The sequence below is a fragment of the Tupaia chinensis genome, unplaced genomic scaffold, assembly GCF_000334495.1.
Source record: "Tupaia chinensis unplaced genomic scaffold, TupChi_1.0 Scaffold145870_1, whole genome shotgun sequence".
NCBI lineage: Eukaryota > Metazoa > Chordata > Mammalia > Scandentia > Tupaiidae > Tupaia > Tupaia belangeri.
The window spans coordinates 3,199,802-3,218,811 of record NW_006205727.1 but is presented as its reverse complement, the minus strand read 5'-3'; the positions used below and the strand labels follow the sequence as shown (position 1 = coordinate 3,218,811).

The 19,010-nt window shown below is 36.0% G+C and overlaps 1 protein-coding gene across 2 annotated transcripts in view; it reads right to left on the bottom strand.

The window, feature by feature from the left end:
• ANO6 (anoctamin 6) overlaps positions 1-19,010 on the bottom strand; it is a 217,026-nt gene that overhangs the window by 41,337 nt on the left and 156,679 nt on the right. For both annotated transcript variants that reach the window (XM_014584198.2, XM_006168558.2), the window contains 2 exons: positions 8,922-9,027; positions 2,492-2,552 (listed from right to left, as the gene is read on the bottom strand). In XM_014584198.2, the coding sequence (XP_014439684.1) occupies positions 2,492-2,552; positions 8,922-9,027 (167 nt within the window). The remainder of the gene's footprint in view (positions 1-2,491; positions 2,553-8,921; positions 9,028-19,010) is intronic.

Here is a 19,010-nt window from a genome sequence, read left to right as displayed (position 1 = left end):
TTTTGGATGTAAATCGTCTGAAGATGTGAAAATGACTGGTGAAGCAGAGCAGAGAGGGTAGGATTTCTGTCTTGACCATGTGAAAATGACTGGTGAAGCAGAGCAGAGAGTTCAGGATTTTTGTCTTGACCATGGATTGGTATTTAGGACTCTGGGTCAGTACGAATAGGTGAGCAGGTTTGGCCTGAAAGGGTGGACATTTTTTAGGTAAGTAGAGATCTTTACTATGTTGATTATAAAATGTTTTCGATCCCCCATTTCTATCATTTCTAGGGAGCTGAAAAATACTTTTAAGTGCCATGCATTTGGGTACAAAGAGGTGCTACAGGAATATAATGGTGAGGATATGAATACTTCACATGAGACTCTGCCTGTGTGGTTCTGCAATTTCAGACCTTCTGTAATGCGTTTACAGTGGTAGTTCTCATGAGGTAGAAGTGAAAAGGAAAATAATGTAAAGCACTTAAGATAAAAAGTTCATCATAATACATATCTTTGAAGACACACGTACGACACTATAAGCAATACTGAGATGTTTTCTGCATTGTAAATTCAGATGAAATAAAAGCAGCAGCCCAGCACATAAGTTATTCTATAAACACTGTGAAGTTAATGAACAGGGAAAGGAAGATTATCTAGGAATTTTGAGGTCCATTTTTCAGTGTCAAAATAAATATGTATGTATCTACACACATATATATTTTGCTTTTTTAAAAAAAGTCTTCTTTAATTGGAGCTGTCAACCTCCATTAGTACATGGAATTCAATAGATGGGTTAGAATTTTACAGATTACGAATAAGTGCTAAGATTACAGTGAAGACAAAGTTAAAAGTGCTAACCCATTCGTTCATCACCAAGCTCTTCCTGGAAAAAAATGATGTATTTTTCAGTAGAGAAGTACAAAAGCTCTTTTAATAAATTTGCTCTTTATTCTTCTATGTGTCAAATATTATCCAGAGTTTGATCTCTAGCCAAAACATGCTAATTGTCTGAAGGACAATGTAACTTACTGGCTAAGTTTGGCCATGTTACATTTCAGTTTATCTAGGGTGGCAACTAGTATCTTTAAAAAGTATACAAAATAATTGGATTGTCTGTTCTGTGATCCACTTGGAGATCCTTCATTGGCACAAGCACTACAAGAGAGAAATACTGCTGGGAGCACCTGTAAGGGACTTTCTGTGAGTTGCCTGTGTTGATGTGTTGCCCTCTCAGGAATAACAGACTAGGATTTTTTTCCCCCACATTCCTACAACCTGTACTCTACTGTTCTCCCCACCCCAAGTTTACTTATCCATTTCTTCTATGACCAAGCAAAAGAGAGAGAAAGAGAGAAAGAGAGAGAGAGAGAATCCTCAACACATCCCTGATGCTGCTGCTGAGCTCCGGCCCCAGCTGGCCCTGCATCACAAGCATGTGTGTGCCCAGTGTATGCAGGGAGGTTTCTGGCATGTAAACTTAAAACCCTCCCTCATGGGTCAGCCTTGCAGAGCATCACATTTTACCATGGCCTCACCATCTGGCTTTCTCTTGTTCCTTTGACTTACACAATAACATTGGAAATGTATTTATCTTTGAAAATAGAATTTTAAAATTCGATGTGAGAACATTTACATCAATTAAACATTTAATAGCCTTCATTTAAAGAAAATAATTGCCTCATTACATTAAGGATACTATACAAAGTAAATAATATAGTGTTAAAGTTCCTATATGGGAATTACAGTTTTTAGGATTATACCTATTCTATGTATTAAAGAGTTTGTTATTAAAAGAGTAGCACATCCTTATTAAATATTCACTCTAACATGTGTAAAGAGAAAACTCATCCATAATCCCTATGCTACTGCATCCTCTCCACCCCATTTTCATTGAAGATGAGATGGATCGCAGCTGTGAGGACTGTTGGAGTAACAGTGAGTCCTCTCACCTCCCTCTGTTGATACTGACATGGTCAAATCACTTGCTTTGGCTAACAGGACACTGGAAAACTTGATGCAGCCATAGGCTGAAAAAATGCCTATGCACTGGGCCTTGTCCTTTCTTGGTTCCTTCTGGAGCCCTAGAACCATGTGAAGAAATCTGGGCTAGCCTAGTGGAGAAAGAGAGACTATGTGGAACAGAGAAAAGCCTTCCTAGCTGAGCCCTATAGGTCAGACTAACCCTCCAAGTGCCAGACCATTTACCCCAGTACAGTGGCCATCACAATACAGAGATCAGCTGAGCCAGCCCATGCCTGTAGATCTCTCAGCTGATCAGAGAATTAGGACAAGCAGTAAATATGAGAAACATGGTTTTTCTTTGAAGTTACCACATTTTGAGAAAGATTTTTGCACGGTACAGACACAATGGCCTCAGTGTTACAAATGGAATTCTGGAGGACATGAAGCCTGGGCAATCCAAGGTCCTCAAAGTTGGCTACTTTGATGTCCTTAGATCTGTGTAATACTATTAAAATTAAGTGCATGAAAAAAAGTGAAAATAACTTACCCCAGATTCCCATAAATACTGCAAAAATCAGGGTTCCAAAACTGTCAAAGATGCACAATTTCTGGAAAATACAACAATGACATACAAATGAACTTAGAGTCTGTGGTTCTTTTAAAATTTGATTCCTAGCTTAACAATCACGATATCTACTGCAAACTCATAGATGGAATTTCTCATTCTTTTTAAAACAAACAGCCTTTGCAATATTTGCCAGAGTACATTTTCCAAGGGAATCTTTCCATGTTGCAATGAAAAAATAGGTGTACCCGTGCTGATTCTATTCAGTTTAAAGCCTTTATCAGGATTCGAATAATGACCTCCTTTTATAAGCTGTCAGAGTGAATTTAAGGAAGTAGTATGGGTGTAGGAATACAGTGACCTCTAAGAAACTTCTTGATTTATAATAAGCATCTTATCATTGTACCCTGGCCAGAGGCTAAGGTCCAGAATTCATGCCTTTCATAGTAAGAGACGTACAAAACAGGTTTATTTGGAGATGCCCCCCATCAGGAGAGCTATTTCCTCAAACCCAGAGATGGCTTTTCTACCGTCAGTGACAGATGCGTTCAGTGCAATAAAGGATGCACAGGTGCTTTTGCTAACATTACAGTGAGTATGATGAACATGAATGATAAATCAGGTATCTGGCCAAAGAATGCTCGGTTCACTAGTTGGGCTAAGTTTCATCTCTTTGATAGCATATAAATAGCCTGTCTCCCTCTATGACTTCCTGGTAAGTCTTTCAATTAGTTACTAAGTTCTCTTTAGTGAGCATTTTTACATCTAAAACCAACTACATAGATAATAGAAAAATAGATGCATATATCTATCTTATAACAGAACATATGAAAAGCAAAGATGGGGATTGTGTAGAAAAAGAAATTATAGGTGAATAAAGCAAACTTCAAATGCTGAAAAAATATCAAAAGCTGCTTCTAAGTAAGATATCTATTTCATTTTAGCTCTTTTTGGTTCATTTGTTTGATTTTTTAGTTTTTTTTTTTAATCCATGTAAAGTGGATAAACTTTTATTTATGTAAAAGTATTTTCAGTGACAGATGCGTTCAGTGCAATAAAGGATGCACAGGTGCTTTTGCTAACATTACAGTGAGTATGATGAACATGAATGATAAATCAGGTATCTGGCCAAAGAATGCTCGGTTCACTAGTTGGGCTAAGTTTCATCTCTTTGATAGCATATAAATAGCCTGTCTCCCTCTATGACTTCCTGGTAAGTCTTTCAATTAGTTACTAAGTTCTCTTTAGTGAGCATTTTTACATCTAAAACCAACTACATAGATAATAGAAAAATAGATGCATATATCTATCTTATAACAGAACATATGAAAAGCAAAGATGGGGATTGTGTAGAAAAAGAAATTATAGGTGAATAAAGCAAACTTCAAATGCTGAAAAAATATCAAAAGCTGCTTCTAAGTAAGATATCTATTTCATTTTAGCTCTTTTTGGTTCATTTGTTTGATTTTTTAGTTTTTTTTTTAATCCATGTAAAGTGGATAAACTTTTATTTATGTAAAAGTATTTTTTAAAAGTGTATTTATTTCATGAGAGAAAGACACAGAGCACCCCTGACAGGGTCTTGATGGCAAAATCCACCCTCAGCCCCAGTAGTCAAAATAATGGGCACGGGTGTCCAGGGAACTCAGGGAGGTCTCTGGATATGAGCCTGCAACCTTTCCGTGAGGGTCAGCCTCTCAGCATGTTGTATTTTACTGCTGCACTGTGGTCCACACCCAGGCCACTTATGTAAAAACACTAATTATATTATTTTAATTAAGTTATATCTATCTCACCACCACCTTATCCATCTGGTTTCAAAGTATATAGATGTCCCCCTAATCATTCACATAGAACTTGATCAGAAGGCACAATCCTAAATTGCCTGTCATCTAATTATTCCTCTAAAAAATCTAGCTCAAGAAAAAAAACAGAATAAATGCAGTACTGTGATAGGGAACAATGCTCCTCACTTACTGCTCTAGTCCTGGGATTCCATAGACCACGTATTTAAAATCTTCTAGTTTTGACTCTTATGGAACCATCTTTTCCATGTTGTTGTCTAATGTTGTCCAATGTTATGCCTTATCCTTTATTTCAAATTATTATAAGAAAAATCCTAGGGAAAACGATTCTTTGTGTTATAATGCTTTGTAGGGCTTGCACACTGTCACTCCTGTTTCAGGACTTAGTGCAAGTCCTTCTCTATTTGATACTGAACTACTTGCCCTGACACTTCTGCCTACCTACTCCAGAAAGAAAACAACCCTGCCTGTGAATTCCTAGCTCTACTCTTTGAAGAACATCAATGGAAACACACCTGTTAGTGCCAGAGAAAAGAAACAGGAACAGCAAGAAAGGTTTACTGCCAGTGCCACGATCAGCTCAGTGGCGGAGGGACATGTCTCGTATTCTTATGGGGCATTAAACCTGGATGATGTTACTATTCTTGCCACACGTGTGAGAATCAAAGACCAGAGAGAAAGAAAGGCTAAGATGGTTAGCTTTTCCACTCTGTGTTCTGCTCTGAGCTACATGGAAGTAGGAAGTAGAGGAGAAACATGGGCTTTCTTGGTAGGAGGCCTAGCCTAGCTTGCCTGGTATGATACATGGAGAGTAAGACAGCTGTGCCCTAAGTCAGCATAGTGCTGTGGTCACATGGAGCACAAAAGAGTTGTATATGGAGTCATGACAGTTTTAAGCCAAGGAACTAAACAGAATCATGAAAAACCACCATTAATTATGTTTTCTTCTTGCAAAATAAAAATTTTTATAATAATATAAGGACAAAATACTAAAACTTACCATATTTCTTTTTATCTTGAAAAGGCTAGAAAGCTATAGACTTTATTCAATGCTCAATCACAAAAATGCTATCAATCAAGTATTTGCAATACTATGTTCCTAGTTCCGGATTTTGTATTTGTATTTGTATTTGTATTTCTAATTTGAAATTTGTATTTCTATTTCTAATTTGTTAATCCTTTTAAGCATATGCATTAATTAATGAATATTTCTTTCCAAAAGAAAGCAATAGAGGGGGACCAGCCATTAATGTGTGGCTGGACTCCCATGTAGTTGACTGCGGTTTGAGTCCCGAACCCGGTGGCTTAAACTCACGCCGGGCATGTCTGCATGCATGCCCAAGATCCCAAGAGAATGAAGGGGAAGGGATTGTAGCGTGGCCATTCCCCCTGGAGGGTGATTTCTCACTTTCTGTCTCTCTGTCTCTGTCTGTCTAGTGAGCGCACATGCCCTATAGCAAAAACCTCTCCAAAAAAAAAAAAAAAAGCAATAGAAATAAATATATATATATATATGTAAATGTATGAATAAAGAAGAGATAATTGAATTAACAAACAGAAAAAGTTCTCTTATTCTCCTCTTTGAACCTTTTTCTATTTTGTCCTTTTATTCATATTTCTTTATGTTTCTTTCCCTTTGGAAACTACTCTGGCAAGACTCAAGGGACAGATCCTTCAGGAAATTGGAACAGAATAAAAGAAACACACACAGGGACGAACTGGAGAGTCATGTACTTAAGATGCGTAGGTGGAACAAGAGAAGAGAAGAGTTGCCAAGTGTGAGGGAAAAATGTACTTTTAGGGTACAGTTTGCCTCTGGTATCATCATTGGCACCTACTTAACTCAGGGCCTTGAGATGCAAGCTAACCAGTGATCCTTACTTTAGGAATCAAGATTCCAAGAAGCCAGCTTCTGCTTCCCTCTTACTAGCTTCAAGTCTTTTACTTTGTGTAACCTGTAACAGATATTTATAGTATAGAATTTGTGTTTGAGGAGGGGGCAATGAAATCAATTTAAATTGATAAATTTGGTATAAAAATCCATGTGCTGACCACACCATGCAATCAATCAGCTTAACTAAGTGGTGGAACAAATTTTCAAATATCAAGCTGGATTTAAGAACGAAGTGCCTGATGTCACTGTTAGCAGGTGAGGAACATGGAAATAATAAGAGAGGTTGAAATGTTGTCAATATCTAGATTTGCTAATTACTTGGTGGGTAACCTTGAAGCAGATTATTTAACCTCTCAGATCTTTAGTGTTTTAACCTGTATAGTGGACACACTGCTCGTTCTGCCTGTCTCAGAGGGGTGCTGAGTGTGTCAAAGTGATATTTGTATTCAATCTTTGTAAATCTAAATTGGCATCACTGTAACAGCAATAAATGTAGTTAAAATCAGACTTAAATTGAGTAGTATGTTCTGGGACCATATAATGATTCCTAAACTCTTGTAGCAGGACAAGGAGGTAGAAAACATCATGACAAGGGGAAAATATATGTCAGAGTTGTCAGAAGACACTCTGAAGTAAGCTGACATCGTTCTTCCTGTCTAGAGATTTAAGCCTGAGTACAGTAAGCTCCCTTCAGTCTCAGTGCTTGTCCTATACCTCTTGAATATATTTCATCAGGCTAACATTGAACCTCTTGTTGGAAACAATGGAAGCAAGGAAAGAATGGGAAAATATATTCAAAGTGTTAAGTGAAAAACAATTTCAACCAGCAAGATTATCCTTCATACGGGAAGAAAAGCCTGAAACATTCTCAGATAAGCAAAACCTGAAAGAATTAACCAACATCAGGCCAGGTCTTCAGGAAGTTCTGAAGGGAGTGCTATATCAGGAAAACTAAAGACAGACAGACAGAAATAAGAGAACCTAAAACGACCAAGAAGATGGCCAATTTAATGGTAGGGACAATACCTAAAATAGTAATAATAATGTTGAATGTTAACATCCAGGATTTAAACGGAAAGGTCAGACCACAGTAACACTGTAAGTTCAACAAAAGAGAGATTAATTGCATGAGAGTAAATGGATGAAATAGAATTCTAGGACTTTTGACTAAAATATTATTGATTTTCTTCTATGCTTTGTCTTTCAGATTTAAGGATTTCTGTTTTCTTTGAGTTCTTAATACGTTCGGCAATTTGTTCAGTGAGGCTAGTTTTTTTAATTGAAACATAAACTTTTCTCCCTTCCTGACCTCTCTGCAACTGGAAAATATTTGTGAGCTTTCTTATTTTGTGGGAGAATAGTTATTTGCGTAAGTCCAATAATACAACAGTATCTGTTGCCTTGCATCAGAAATTAAATTCTTATGGGGCTTTGTGCAAATAACAGATCAAATTGAGACTAAACTCACTTGTTTTTGCAAATAAATTAGTTTATACCTCACTTTAGTAAAAGAGGGAATGGAGGGAGAAAAAAAATGTTTCAGAAGAAAATTACAGCACCCATGTCACTAGATTTTAGCTTTATCCATATTCTTAGTTTAATTAAGATCATTTGTGAATCAATAAAAGGTGAAAAAAGTTTAGTATGAGAGGGAGGAGAAAAGGGAAGAAAAAAAGGTAAAAGTATGTTTAATTGACAAAAGAATGAGAAGCTATTTACTGATGATAATGTATATAATAATATCTGTCTTGACTGATATGCATGGTATTCATGCTGGAAAAAGAAACATACACTGTAAAGAGATATGTGACTAAATATGAAGTTAAAAAGTGTTTGCTATAGGGCATGTGCACTTGCTGGAGAGAAAGAGAAAGTGAAAAAGCACCCCCCCCAGAGGGTATGGCCATGTTGCAATCCCTTCTCTGCTTTCATCTCAGGATTTTGAGCACACATGTGTAGGGCATGTTTATGAAGCCTGGGTCTGGGACTTGACCCATGTAATCAGTTATGTGGGATCCAGCCACCTTAACCACCAGGCCCTGAGTTAGCCCCACCTCCTAAATTTTTAAAAGTCACAGCAGTCTAGACTATCTGTATGTATAGAGAGACCTGGATATTTTTGTGAGAACATTATGAGACAAAGTGAGTATCTTCTATAACATATGTATGTCTGACCAGCAAGGTCTAGAAAGCTTCTGAAAAAAACATACTATGAAAAAAGTATGTATGAATTTTTTACACCAAAATAAACTCAAGCTTTAATTCCATCTTTCACTTTCTGAAGCCTTTTATAGTTTCAGCACATTTTTTAAGTAGAAAAACTTAAGATCTAATTTCAGGTTTCCACTCAGTTGAACTAAGTCAAATACTTAAGAGTAGTGAACACATTAAGTAGTATTTATGAGATAAGGTGGGTTTGAAATTCCTGCTTTGATTACTTGAAGTACTCAAATAGTTTTGATTCTACCATTTCCTCCCTGACCTTCCATGAGAGTTTAGACAAGGATTTTAATACCAATTTATTATTTGTAAAAGAGAAACACTTGGAGTATACACATGACCTTCCAGATGAAAGTTGGAAGTTTAATTAGAAAAATAGCTTTCTGAATTCCTTAGAGGAAAAAAATATATAATTTCTGTTTTATATTAAAATTGTTATTAGAAGGAAAAAAATCTGTCATTACATGTAAATATTCAGAGTAACAAGAATTACCTTTGAGGACTCGCAAGTAATATTGAGTTTCCAGAATGGACAAAGCCTATCACACTGAGGACACATTATGATCTTGCCGCCAATATCAGGATGACAAACTTCTTTGCTATAAAAAAGAGAGAAATAAAATAATTAAACTGAATAGGACTTTCTTTCTATAGCATGATAAATCCAATATCCATCATGATTTAAAAAATATATAAATTCTTATAAAACTAGGACTAGAAGGAAACTTCTGATAAAGGCTTGCTACCTAAAACCTATTTTAAGCATACTTGCTGGTGAAATTATTTCCTTTAGGTCAGGGGTAAAACAAAGAGTTCTTGAACAGCTGGTGGTGTGGTGGTTAAGGCACTGGGCTTCTACATTGCTGACTACAGTTGAGTACCACATCTAATGGTTTGCTTTCTCACTCCCCCCTCTCTGTCTCTGTGTCTCTCTGGTCAAACTGAATAATCATTGGGACCAGCAGGTGGCATAATGGTTACATTGCTGGACTTGCACTTGGCTGACCACAGTTCAAGTCCCAGATCCAAAAGCTTGAAACTCATGCAAGGTGCATTTGTGTGGGTGTCCAAAATCCCAAGAGGACAAGAGATTGTGATGTGACCATCCCCACTGGAGGGTGGGGATTATTTCTTGCTATCTCTTTTTGTGTCTCTAGCGAGAGCACATGTCCTAAAGCAAAAATCTCTATCTAAAAAAAAAAAAGAAAAATTGAATAAATAAAATTAAATAAATATTCTTTATATACCAAGTGTCTGCACTCTGTGACTGAAACTGACTAAAGGATTTAGAACACAGTAAATGGATGTGAATACCAGATATAGTGTGCGTGAAAGAGTAAAGTGTGAGGAAGGATATTTAGAAGAAAAATAGAGAGGGAAAGCATTAATAGGACAAAGAAATGTGGTATTAGCTGTTGAAGATAATTTTATAGTTTTATTAACTGGACAAGGGAGAAATGTTCACATGTTGAAATATTCACTCTGTAAGCTAAATAACATGATTGAATGTATAAGAGAAAACAAAATAAAAATATTAAAAAATATATTCTTAAAAAAAAAAGACGTTCTCTATTACTTCTTTTCAGCTGACAGTCCTTGCTAGTACAGTAAGTCAAGACAACCAAAGCTATGAGGATAGGCCAGAAAACAAAACTGTTAACAAATATTATTGTCTATATGGATAACAGAAAAAAACTTATAGATAAAATTATTAGAATGAATAAGTGAATTAACAGGTGAGGTTAGTAAAATTTGCGAGATATAAAATCAAAATACAAAATATATGGGAACCAGCAGTTAGTGTAATGGCTATGTCACTGGATTCCCACGTAGTTGACTGTGGTTTGCATCCCGGACCCGGTGGCTTAAATCTCACGCCGGGCGCATGTGCGTGCATGCCCAAAATCCCAAGAGGAGAATGGAGGAGAAGGGATTGCGGCGTGACCATCCCCCCTGGGGGGTGATTTCTTGCTTTCTGTCTCTATGTCTCTCTCTTTCTGTCTGGCAAGCACACACGTCCTATAGCGAAAAAAAAAAAAATACAAAATATACTGAAGGACAAAAGAAGTCCTATACAACTGTAATAATTAGGAAAGAATATTAAAGAATACCATTCTCAATAGCTTAAAAAAAGAGTCTAGAAATAAATATAATTCAAAATATGTAAGACGTATATAGAAGAAGGTATAAAATTGTTCTGACAGTGAAGAAGACATTATTGTATTTATAATTTGAAAGAATCAATATTTAAGGATGTTCTCTCTCATTTGAGTTATAAATTCAGAAAAAGAGCAAAGGCTCAGAATAATCAAAATACTCTGAAAGAATAGGATATTTGAGTTAAGAGGACTTGGGTTAAGAGAAACTAACCCACAGAACAAAACAGAGTTCAGAAACAGAGCTCTGCCTATGCAAAATTGACTTATGACAGACTGGCTCAGGAAATCAGTAAAGTAAGAGTTGACATTTCAACAAGTGGGGCTGGTATAATGGAATAGCCATGTGGAAAAACATGAAACTGAACTGGTAATTATGTCACACACAAGTTGATTATAGGAAAGTAAGAATGCAACAGTATCCACTTACTAGAAAAAAAAAGGAATAACCTTAAGTTTAAAAAGAAACTTCAAAAACCAGACACCAAAAACCATAAAAGAAAATATAGATATATTCAAAATCTTTTAAAAGTGAGAACATCATTAAAAGACATCATAAAGGGGGGCAGTAGATAGTGTAGTGGTTACATCACAGGATGCCCACATAGCCGACTGTGGTTGGAGTCCCAGACCTGGTGGTGGCTTAAAAATCATGCTGGGCACATGCGCCTGTGTGCCCACGATCCCAAATTAGAATCAAGAAGGGACTGCGGCATGGCCATCCCCTCCCCTAGATGATTTCTCACTTTCCATCTCACAGTCTCTGCTTCTCTCTCCAGTGAGCGCACATGCTCTATAACAATAATCTCTTAAAAAAAAAAGACATAATAAAAGACGGTTTTCTACCACAAACTGGTAGAAAATTTGTAACATGTAATAATGACTAAAGATTATTCACCAGAGTGTTTAAATAATTCTTACACAGTACTAAGAACACAACAAACAAGAGGTAGCATATTATTCTTTCCAAAAGAAGTCATTCAGAAGGACTTTTATGTGAATGAAAATGGAGGGGGTCATGTGAATAACTCATTAAAAAAGTGGGAATGGGGAGCACTTCTAGAAGAGTTGAGTAAGATCAGAAAATCTACTCTTCCATAAAAGCAACAAGAACTGTCAAAAAACTGTCAGATCAACCTTTCCAGAACTCTGGAAATTAACCAATGGATTGTGGTGATCTGAGGAGTACTCATCTGAAGAAAAATGACTAAACTTCTTATAAATAGTGAGCTTTGTAGATTTTGTTTTTAATACCACGGGGCACATGCATATGGCAGAGAGAGAACGAGCGAGAGCAAGCACACATGCATGCACCTCCCAATGAGGCTTGGTCATGCCACAACCCTTTTTTCCTTCTATTTCTCTATCCTGTCAGTATCCTGGACATCTGTGCACATGCACCAGACATGTTACCACAGGGGCTGGGATTCAAACCACAGTTGACTATGTGGGATCCCACCCCCTTTGCACAGCTTTTAGCTTCTGTACTAAGGAATAGTCCCTTTGTGTCACTTTAACTTGACCTATTCCCATTACCTTCTCCCTAGCCTCATGGTAGGCTTAAAAATCAACAGCCTTGCAATCATGGAAGCTATCAAAAATACCAGCTTAACAGCTAATGAAGAAAGAAAAAGTGGTTTGGAATTATCTCAAAACTCCACTTTCAGAGAACGTCATTATTTGACCTGTTTGGCAGCTAAATATAAAAGCAATATGCTCAGGATTTGTAATTTTTTGACATGCCTCAGGGCTTATACTGTGGAAATACCTTTATCCCTAAGGTGTCTGCTGAAAGCAATCAACAGGAATTATTTAACACTGCGGCTGCCTGAGGCAGTGAAACCACTGGGGGTTAACAAGAGGTTAACCAAAAAACTTGAAAAATTAGGACATGATTTGTTCACAGATGCTTTAAAATGTTCTCTTATACTCCTGAGATTGTAGAAAGACATATGAATGTGTAGGACAGTGCACATGGACAGTAAAGACTTGAGAAAACCATAATTCCTCTATTCTGGCTGATCTGTAAGTCCTATATAAGCAAGCAAGAAAAGGTTAAGGAAGAGCTGAAAACTGCTGGAGAGTTGACATTTCCTAACACACACTCTCACACAGAGCCACTCAACAAAGGTGGCGAAAATGACTGATTCTGGGCATCTTAGTAAATCACTAGTGAACTAAAGTTAACAGACTTCAGTGCCCACAAAAAAAAAAAAAAAAAAAAAAAAAAAAAAAAGAATGCAGACTTATTTTGAATTAATTCAGGCAGGCAACTAAACAATGAGAAGCAGTAGCAGCAATAACAAAAACAGAAACAAAAGCAACAAACCCTGAACAAGGGGAGAAATCTGATTTCCAGATTTTTTATAATATTTAAAGTGTCCAGTTTTTTTTTTTTTTTTCCTATTTTTCCAAAGGATAAAGGTTTATTCAGTTCACAGTTTGAAGGTTCAGGGACCAGCTGGATGAGGGTGGGAGTGGGTGTGTTGCAGAGTTTCACGATATCACATCATGAAGGTGAGAGCAGAGTGTCTGTGTCCATCAGTCAGTTTTATACCCTCTACTCATAAACCCACCAGGAATCAATCCTAGGGGCCCTACGTATTTACCTTAATTTTTTAAAAATATAATTTTATTTTGTAACTTATCTATATATCTTATGTATACCTTTATGGGTGCCTAAATTTTCAACATAAAATCATAACACACATCAAAAAGCAGAAAAGTATGGTGCGAGCACAGAAGGGTAAAAAAGGCAGTTAGTTAAATTTATTAAAAAGAACAAATTGGAAATTTTAAAGATGCAAAGTACAATAATTGAAATAATTTATTGGAGAGGGTTCCTCTGCATAAATGAATGGGAGAATAAAGAATCAGTGAACTGGGACCAGCAGGCAGCAGGGTGATTAAGGGCACTGGACTCCCACCTAGCCAACCATGGTTTGAGTTCCAGACCTGGTGGCTTGCTTTCTCACTTTTCTCTTTCTCTCTCTCACTCTCACTCTGTCCCTCTCTGGTCAAAATTAAAAATAAATGAATAAATAATGTTAAAGAAAATAATTCTTTAAATAAAAGAATGAGTGGGACCAGCAGTTAGCATAATGGCTATGTCACTGGGCTCCCACATAGCTGACCGCAGTTCAAGTCCCGGTGGCTTAAATTCATGCCAGGCGCATGTGTGTGCGTCCCCAAGATCCGTAGAGGAGAATGGAGGAGAAGGGATTGCGGCGTTGCCACCCCCCCCCGGGGGGGGTGATTTCTCGCTTTCTATCTCTCTGTCTCTCTTTGTCTGTCTGGAAAGCGCACACGCCCTATAGCAAAAACCTCTTCAAAAAAATAAAAATAAATAAATAAAAAAAAGAATGAGTGAACTAAAAGCTAGGTCTATTAAGAGTATCCAGTTTGAAGACTAGAAAGAAAACAGAATAAAGAAAAATGAAAATGAACACAGACTAAGAGACTAATGGGACAACATCAAACACACACACACACACACACACACACACACACATATACACAGTGTATGTTTCAGAGAGAAAAAAGGGACAAAAAGTGTATCTGAAGAATTAATGGCTGAAAAGTTTGAAATTTGATGAAAACAATCTTCACAATGAAAAAGTTCAACAAACTCCAAGTAGGATAATTTCAGAGATCCAAATCTAGGAACATAATATCCAAATTATCAAAAGACAAAAACTCATGTAAAGAATCATGACAAAGGCAGAGAAAAATTATCATATAATAAAGGGTTTTCAATAAAATTAACAGCTGACTTCTTTCAGAAATCATGGAGGCCAGATGTCAATGGGATGAAATAGCCAAAGGGCTGAATGAAAGACTATCAACCAAGTATTCTATGTCCAGCAAAACTATCCCTCAAGGCAGAAAGTGGAAATAAATGAAATAGAGGAAAAAGAACAGAAAAATCAATTAGACAAGTTGGTTCTGTAAAAATATTAACAAAATTAACAAGCCTTTAGCTAGATTTATCAAGAAAAAGAGATAACTCATTATTAAAATAGGAGTTATTACCATTACAGAAAATAAAAAGGATTATAAAGAGATACTATGAATAATTACAGGCCAGAAAATTAGATAATTTAGATGAAACAAGTAAGTTCCTAGAATCACATACACTACCGAAGCTGACTCAAGAAGAAATAGAAAACTCAAGTAGACCTATAACAAACAGACTAAACTGGGAGGAAAAATTTTTTTCTCAAAGAAAAGCTCAGCCCAGATGGCTATAACTAGTTAATTCTATCAACCACTTAAATAAGAATTAATACCAATGTTTCATAATCTCTTCTAAAAATATAGAGAACTCTTAATTCAGTCTGTGAAACAAGTACTACATTGGTAAGAAAACCAAAGAAAGCAGAACTACAAACCCCATACAAGGAAAAATCCTCAACAAAACATCAATAAACAAAACCCAGCAATATATATAAAAAATGTCATACACCACAATTAAGTGGGATGTATTCAGAAATGCATGGGTGATTCAACATACAAAAATCCTTCCATGAGCTATACCATATTAATAGAATAATGGACAAAAATCTTACATAGGACAATGTTATCAGACACAGAGAATCAGACAAAATCCAAAACTCTTTGAAATATGCTCAAAAAATAGGAATACAAAAGAACTTCCCAACCTGATGAACATTTAATGAAGACTGAATGCTTTTATCCTAAGATCAACATTGTACTGGTGGTTCTAATGAAGGAAACTAGAGAAGAAAAATAAATAGGCATCTAGATAAATTTTTGTTGTTGTTTTAAATTTTCAGAGGGCACATGTGCTCATGAGAGAGAGAGAAAGACAGACAGACAGACAGAAAAAGCACCCTTGATGGTGTATGGTCTCACTAAAATAGTTTTTCTTACATTTCTTTTTCCCATCAGGATTTTTTTCCCCACAAGCTCATGTGTTCAATATGTTTTTAAAGTTGCTGGGGCTGGGACCTGTATTGCAGTTGGCCTTGTAGAATACACTCCCAATGTACAGAGCTTAACAATTGCATTATGGGGCTGGCTCAAGGCTTCCAGATTAGAAAGAGGTAAAACTATGTCTATTCAGAGATGACATGAAAAAAATATATACAAATCCTAAGAAATCGATCAAACTATTAGAGCTAATAAGTGTATATTAGCAAAGTTGCAATTAAAAAAGTATACAAAAAGCAATTAAATTTCTGTACACTAGCAATAAATAATCCAAAAATTAAATTAAGAAGACAATTTTACTTGTAATAGCATAAAAAATAAAATACTTAAAGCCTAGAAAAAAAGCACAAGGCTTACACATAGAATACTATGAAATACTGAAGACAGTAACTATAGAAGACCAGAATAAATGGAAAGACATCACAACTTCATGGGCTGGAAGACCTACTATTAAGATGAGAACACTCCCCAAACTGACCTCCAGATTCAACATAAATCCTAGCAAAAATCTCAGCTGGAATTTTTGTATTAATTGAAAAGTTAATCCTAAAATTCATATGGAAATGTAAGGTGTGTACAATAACCAAAAAAAATCTTGAAAAAGAACAAAATTTAAAAATTTCTAATTCTAAACCTAGTTGTGATGCTACAGTAATCAATATAGCATAACACTTGAATTAAGGACAGACATGTAGATCAATGGAAAAGACTTGACTGTCCATAAACAAATTCTTACATTTATGAATATAATCAAAGTGTCAATTCTACACAAATTAATCTATATATTTAATGCAATTCAAATTCCAATCAAATTACCAGTGACATTTTTCACAGATTTAGGATAAAAAATCATAGAATTTGCCTAGAAATATAAAAGACCACATATTGCCCACTAGTGCTTTCAGGAACTAAACTAATGAAGAATTTCTGTTAAGACTTCACCCTCCAAAGCCCATCGACTAGTGGATAGCTCCTCCCCACCCCCGCAATATCCTTTTCTTTGTCTCACTCTGTCTCTGTCTCTCTCTTTTAATTTTTGAATTTTTAATTTTTTAAGGTAAAGTATTTTCTTGGCTTTCAGAGCCTTCTTTCTCTTTGTAATTCCCACCTTTTCCCCCCTCCCATCTAGGAAAGGCAAAGACTTAAATGGAGCTGGAACTAGTGTGCCATGTGGTTTTCATTTATTGATTTGTTGAAAAAATAAATTTAAAAAATTTTCTAAGTTTTTCTTTTTCTCTTTCTCTGTTTTCTTTCTCTTTCTTTTATCTTCACCACATTGCTGCTCAACCTGCACACAGTAAGTGTCTAGCCAGGTCTAAGTGAACCGAAATCAAACACCTGAATATTATTAGGGTCAGAATATTCTTCAATTCCCACTGAATCTGCTGCACAAAGGGAGAAAAACAGAATGGCAGTGAGTCCGCAGATCACTTCATCTGCACTCATCTGAACGCTCAGATTGAACTTCAAATACTAGGAAGAAATATATAACCCATCGGATGAGACCAGAAATCACTGCAGAGGCACAAGAAATCTGAGAAACCAAGAAAATACTTCTTCCCCAAGGGAAAAGAATAACTCCTTTTCATCTAAGACAGTACAATGAAACTCATGGAAATATCTGATAAAGAGTTTAGAATATTCACAGTGACAAAGCTAACAGTGATGGAAGAGAAGACAGACAGTGAACTCCAGAAGATGCAAGAGAAAAAAGCTGACAAGTTTCAGGAGGTGAGAAAGTTCTTGCATGATCTGAAAGAGGAAATACCATAAAAAAGAATCAAATGGAACTGATAAAGATGAAGGCTGTAATAAAAGTATTAAAAGCAGGCTAGATCATATAGAAGGTTGAATTTAAGATGTATAAGACAGAATCGCTGTACTAGAAAAATCCACAACAAAGACTGAAAAAAATAGTTCTCCAAAATGAGAATATATGAGAAATACTAGATACCATTAAATGTCCAAACATTCAGATAATTGGTATCCCAGATGGTGAAGAGACCAATAAGGGCATTGATAATCTATTCCATGATATCCTAGAAGAAAACTTGCCAAACCAAGAGAAGCATCCAAAGATCCAAATCCAAGAATACGAAGAACTCCAAATAGAATCGACCCAAGAAGCTCTTCTCCAAGACACACTGTAGCCAGATTGACCAAAACCACAAACAAAGACAAGATACTAAGATTGGCAAGAGAGAAACATCAAGTTACTTACAAAGGATATCCCATCAGGCTAACAGCAGAACTCTCATCAGAAACTATGTGAACAAGGAAACAATGGGAAAATATATTCAAAGTGTTGAGAGAAAAACAATTTCAACCATGAATACTATACCTTATACTTATCCTTCATATGGTAAGAAAACACAAGAACATTCTCAGATAAACAAAACCTGAAAGAATTTAGCGACACTAGACCAGTTCTCCAAGAACTTCTGAAGGGAGTACTATATCAGGAAAACTAAATACAGACACACAGAAATAAGGTTTCAGAAACAACTAAGAAAATGGCCAAATTAATGGTAGGGAGAAATCCAGAGTTAAATATTATCCTCCAGAACTTAAATGGAAAGATCAGACCACAACAGAAGATAAAGTACATGAGACTAAACTGGTGAAATAGAATGTTATGACTTCTGACTAAAACATTACTGGTTTTCTTCTATGCTTTGTTTTCCAAATTTGGGGATTTTTGTCTTCTCTTGAGCTGACAATAGGTTCATGTACCTACTGTTTGAACAAAATCCTAACCTATTTCTTGGCTTAAAGTCTTAAGCAAAGTATTCTTAACATTTTTTTTTATTTTGACTTATTAAAGCTAAAACTGCCTTTCTTGAAATTAAGTATATATTAAAAAATACCTATTTAACGACTATAGTAAGCTATACCCTCAGCCAGGTGCTACTTTATAGTATATTCATTCTACTTACAAAGTTTCATGCCTAAAGTCAGAATTATGTTTACTGACATCTATATATCAAGTAAACTTGCTATTGAAAGTCATTAGTTTAATTAAGATGTTTTGTGAATAAAATGTAGAAAAGAAAAAAGGAATGGAAAGCAACTGTAGATACCAGAGACAGGGTAGGAGGAAGGTGGAAATGACAGAAGGTAAGAAATTGGGGGAAATTTTATTTATTTATATTATATTAATAAATAAATTTAAGAAACAAGAAATGTGGGACCAGCAGTTGGCATAATGGCTATGTCGCTGGACTCCCATGTAGTCGACTGCAATTTGAGTCTTGGACCTGGTGGCTTAAACTCATGCTGGACGCATGTGTTTGTGTGCCCAAGATCCTGAGAGGAGAGTGGAGGAGAAGGGATTGCAGTGTGGTCATCCCCCCTAGGGGGTGATTTCTCGCTTCCTGTCTCTCTGACTCTGTCTTTCTGGCAAGGATATGTGCCCTATAGCAAAAACCTCTCAAAAAAAAAAAAAAAAAAAAAAAAAAAAAAAGAAAAAAAAA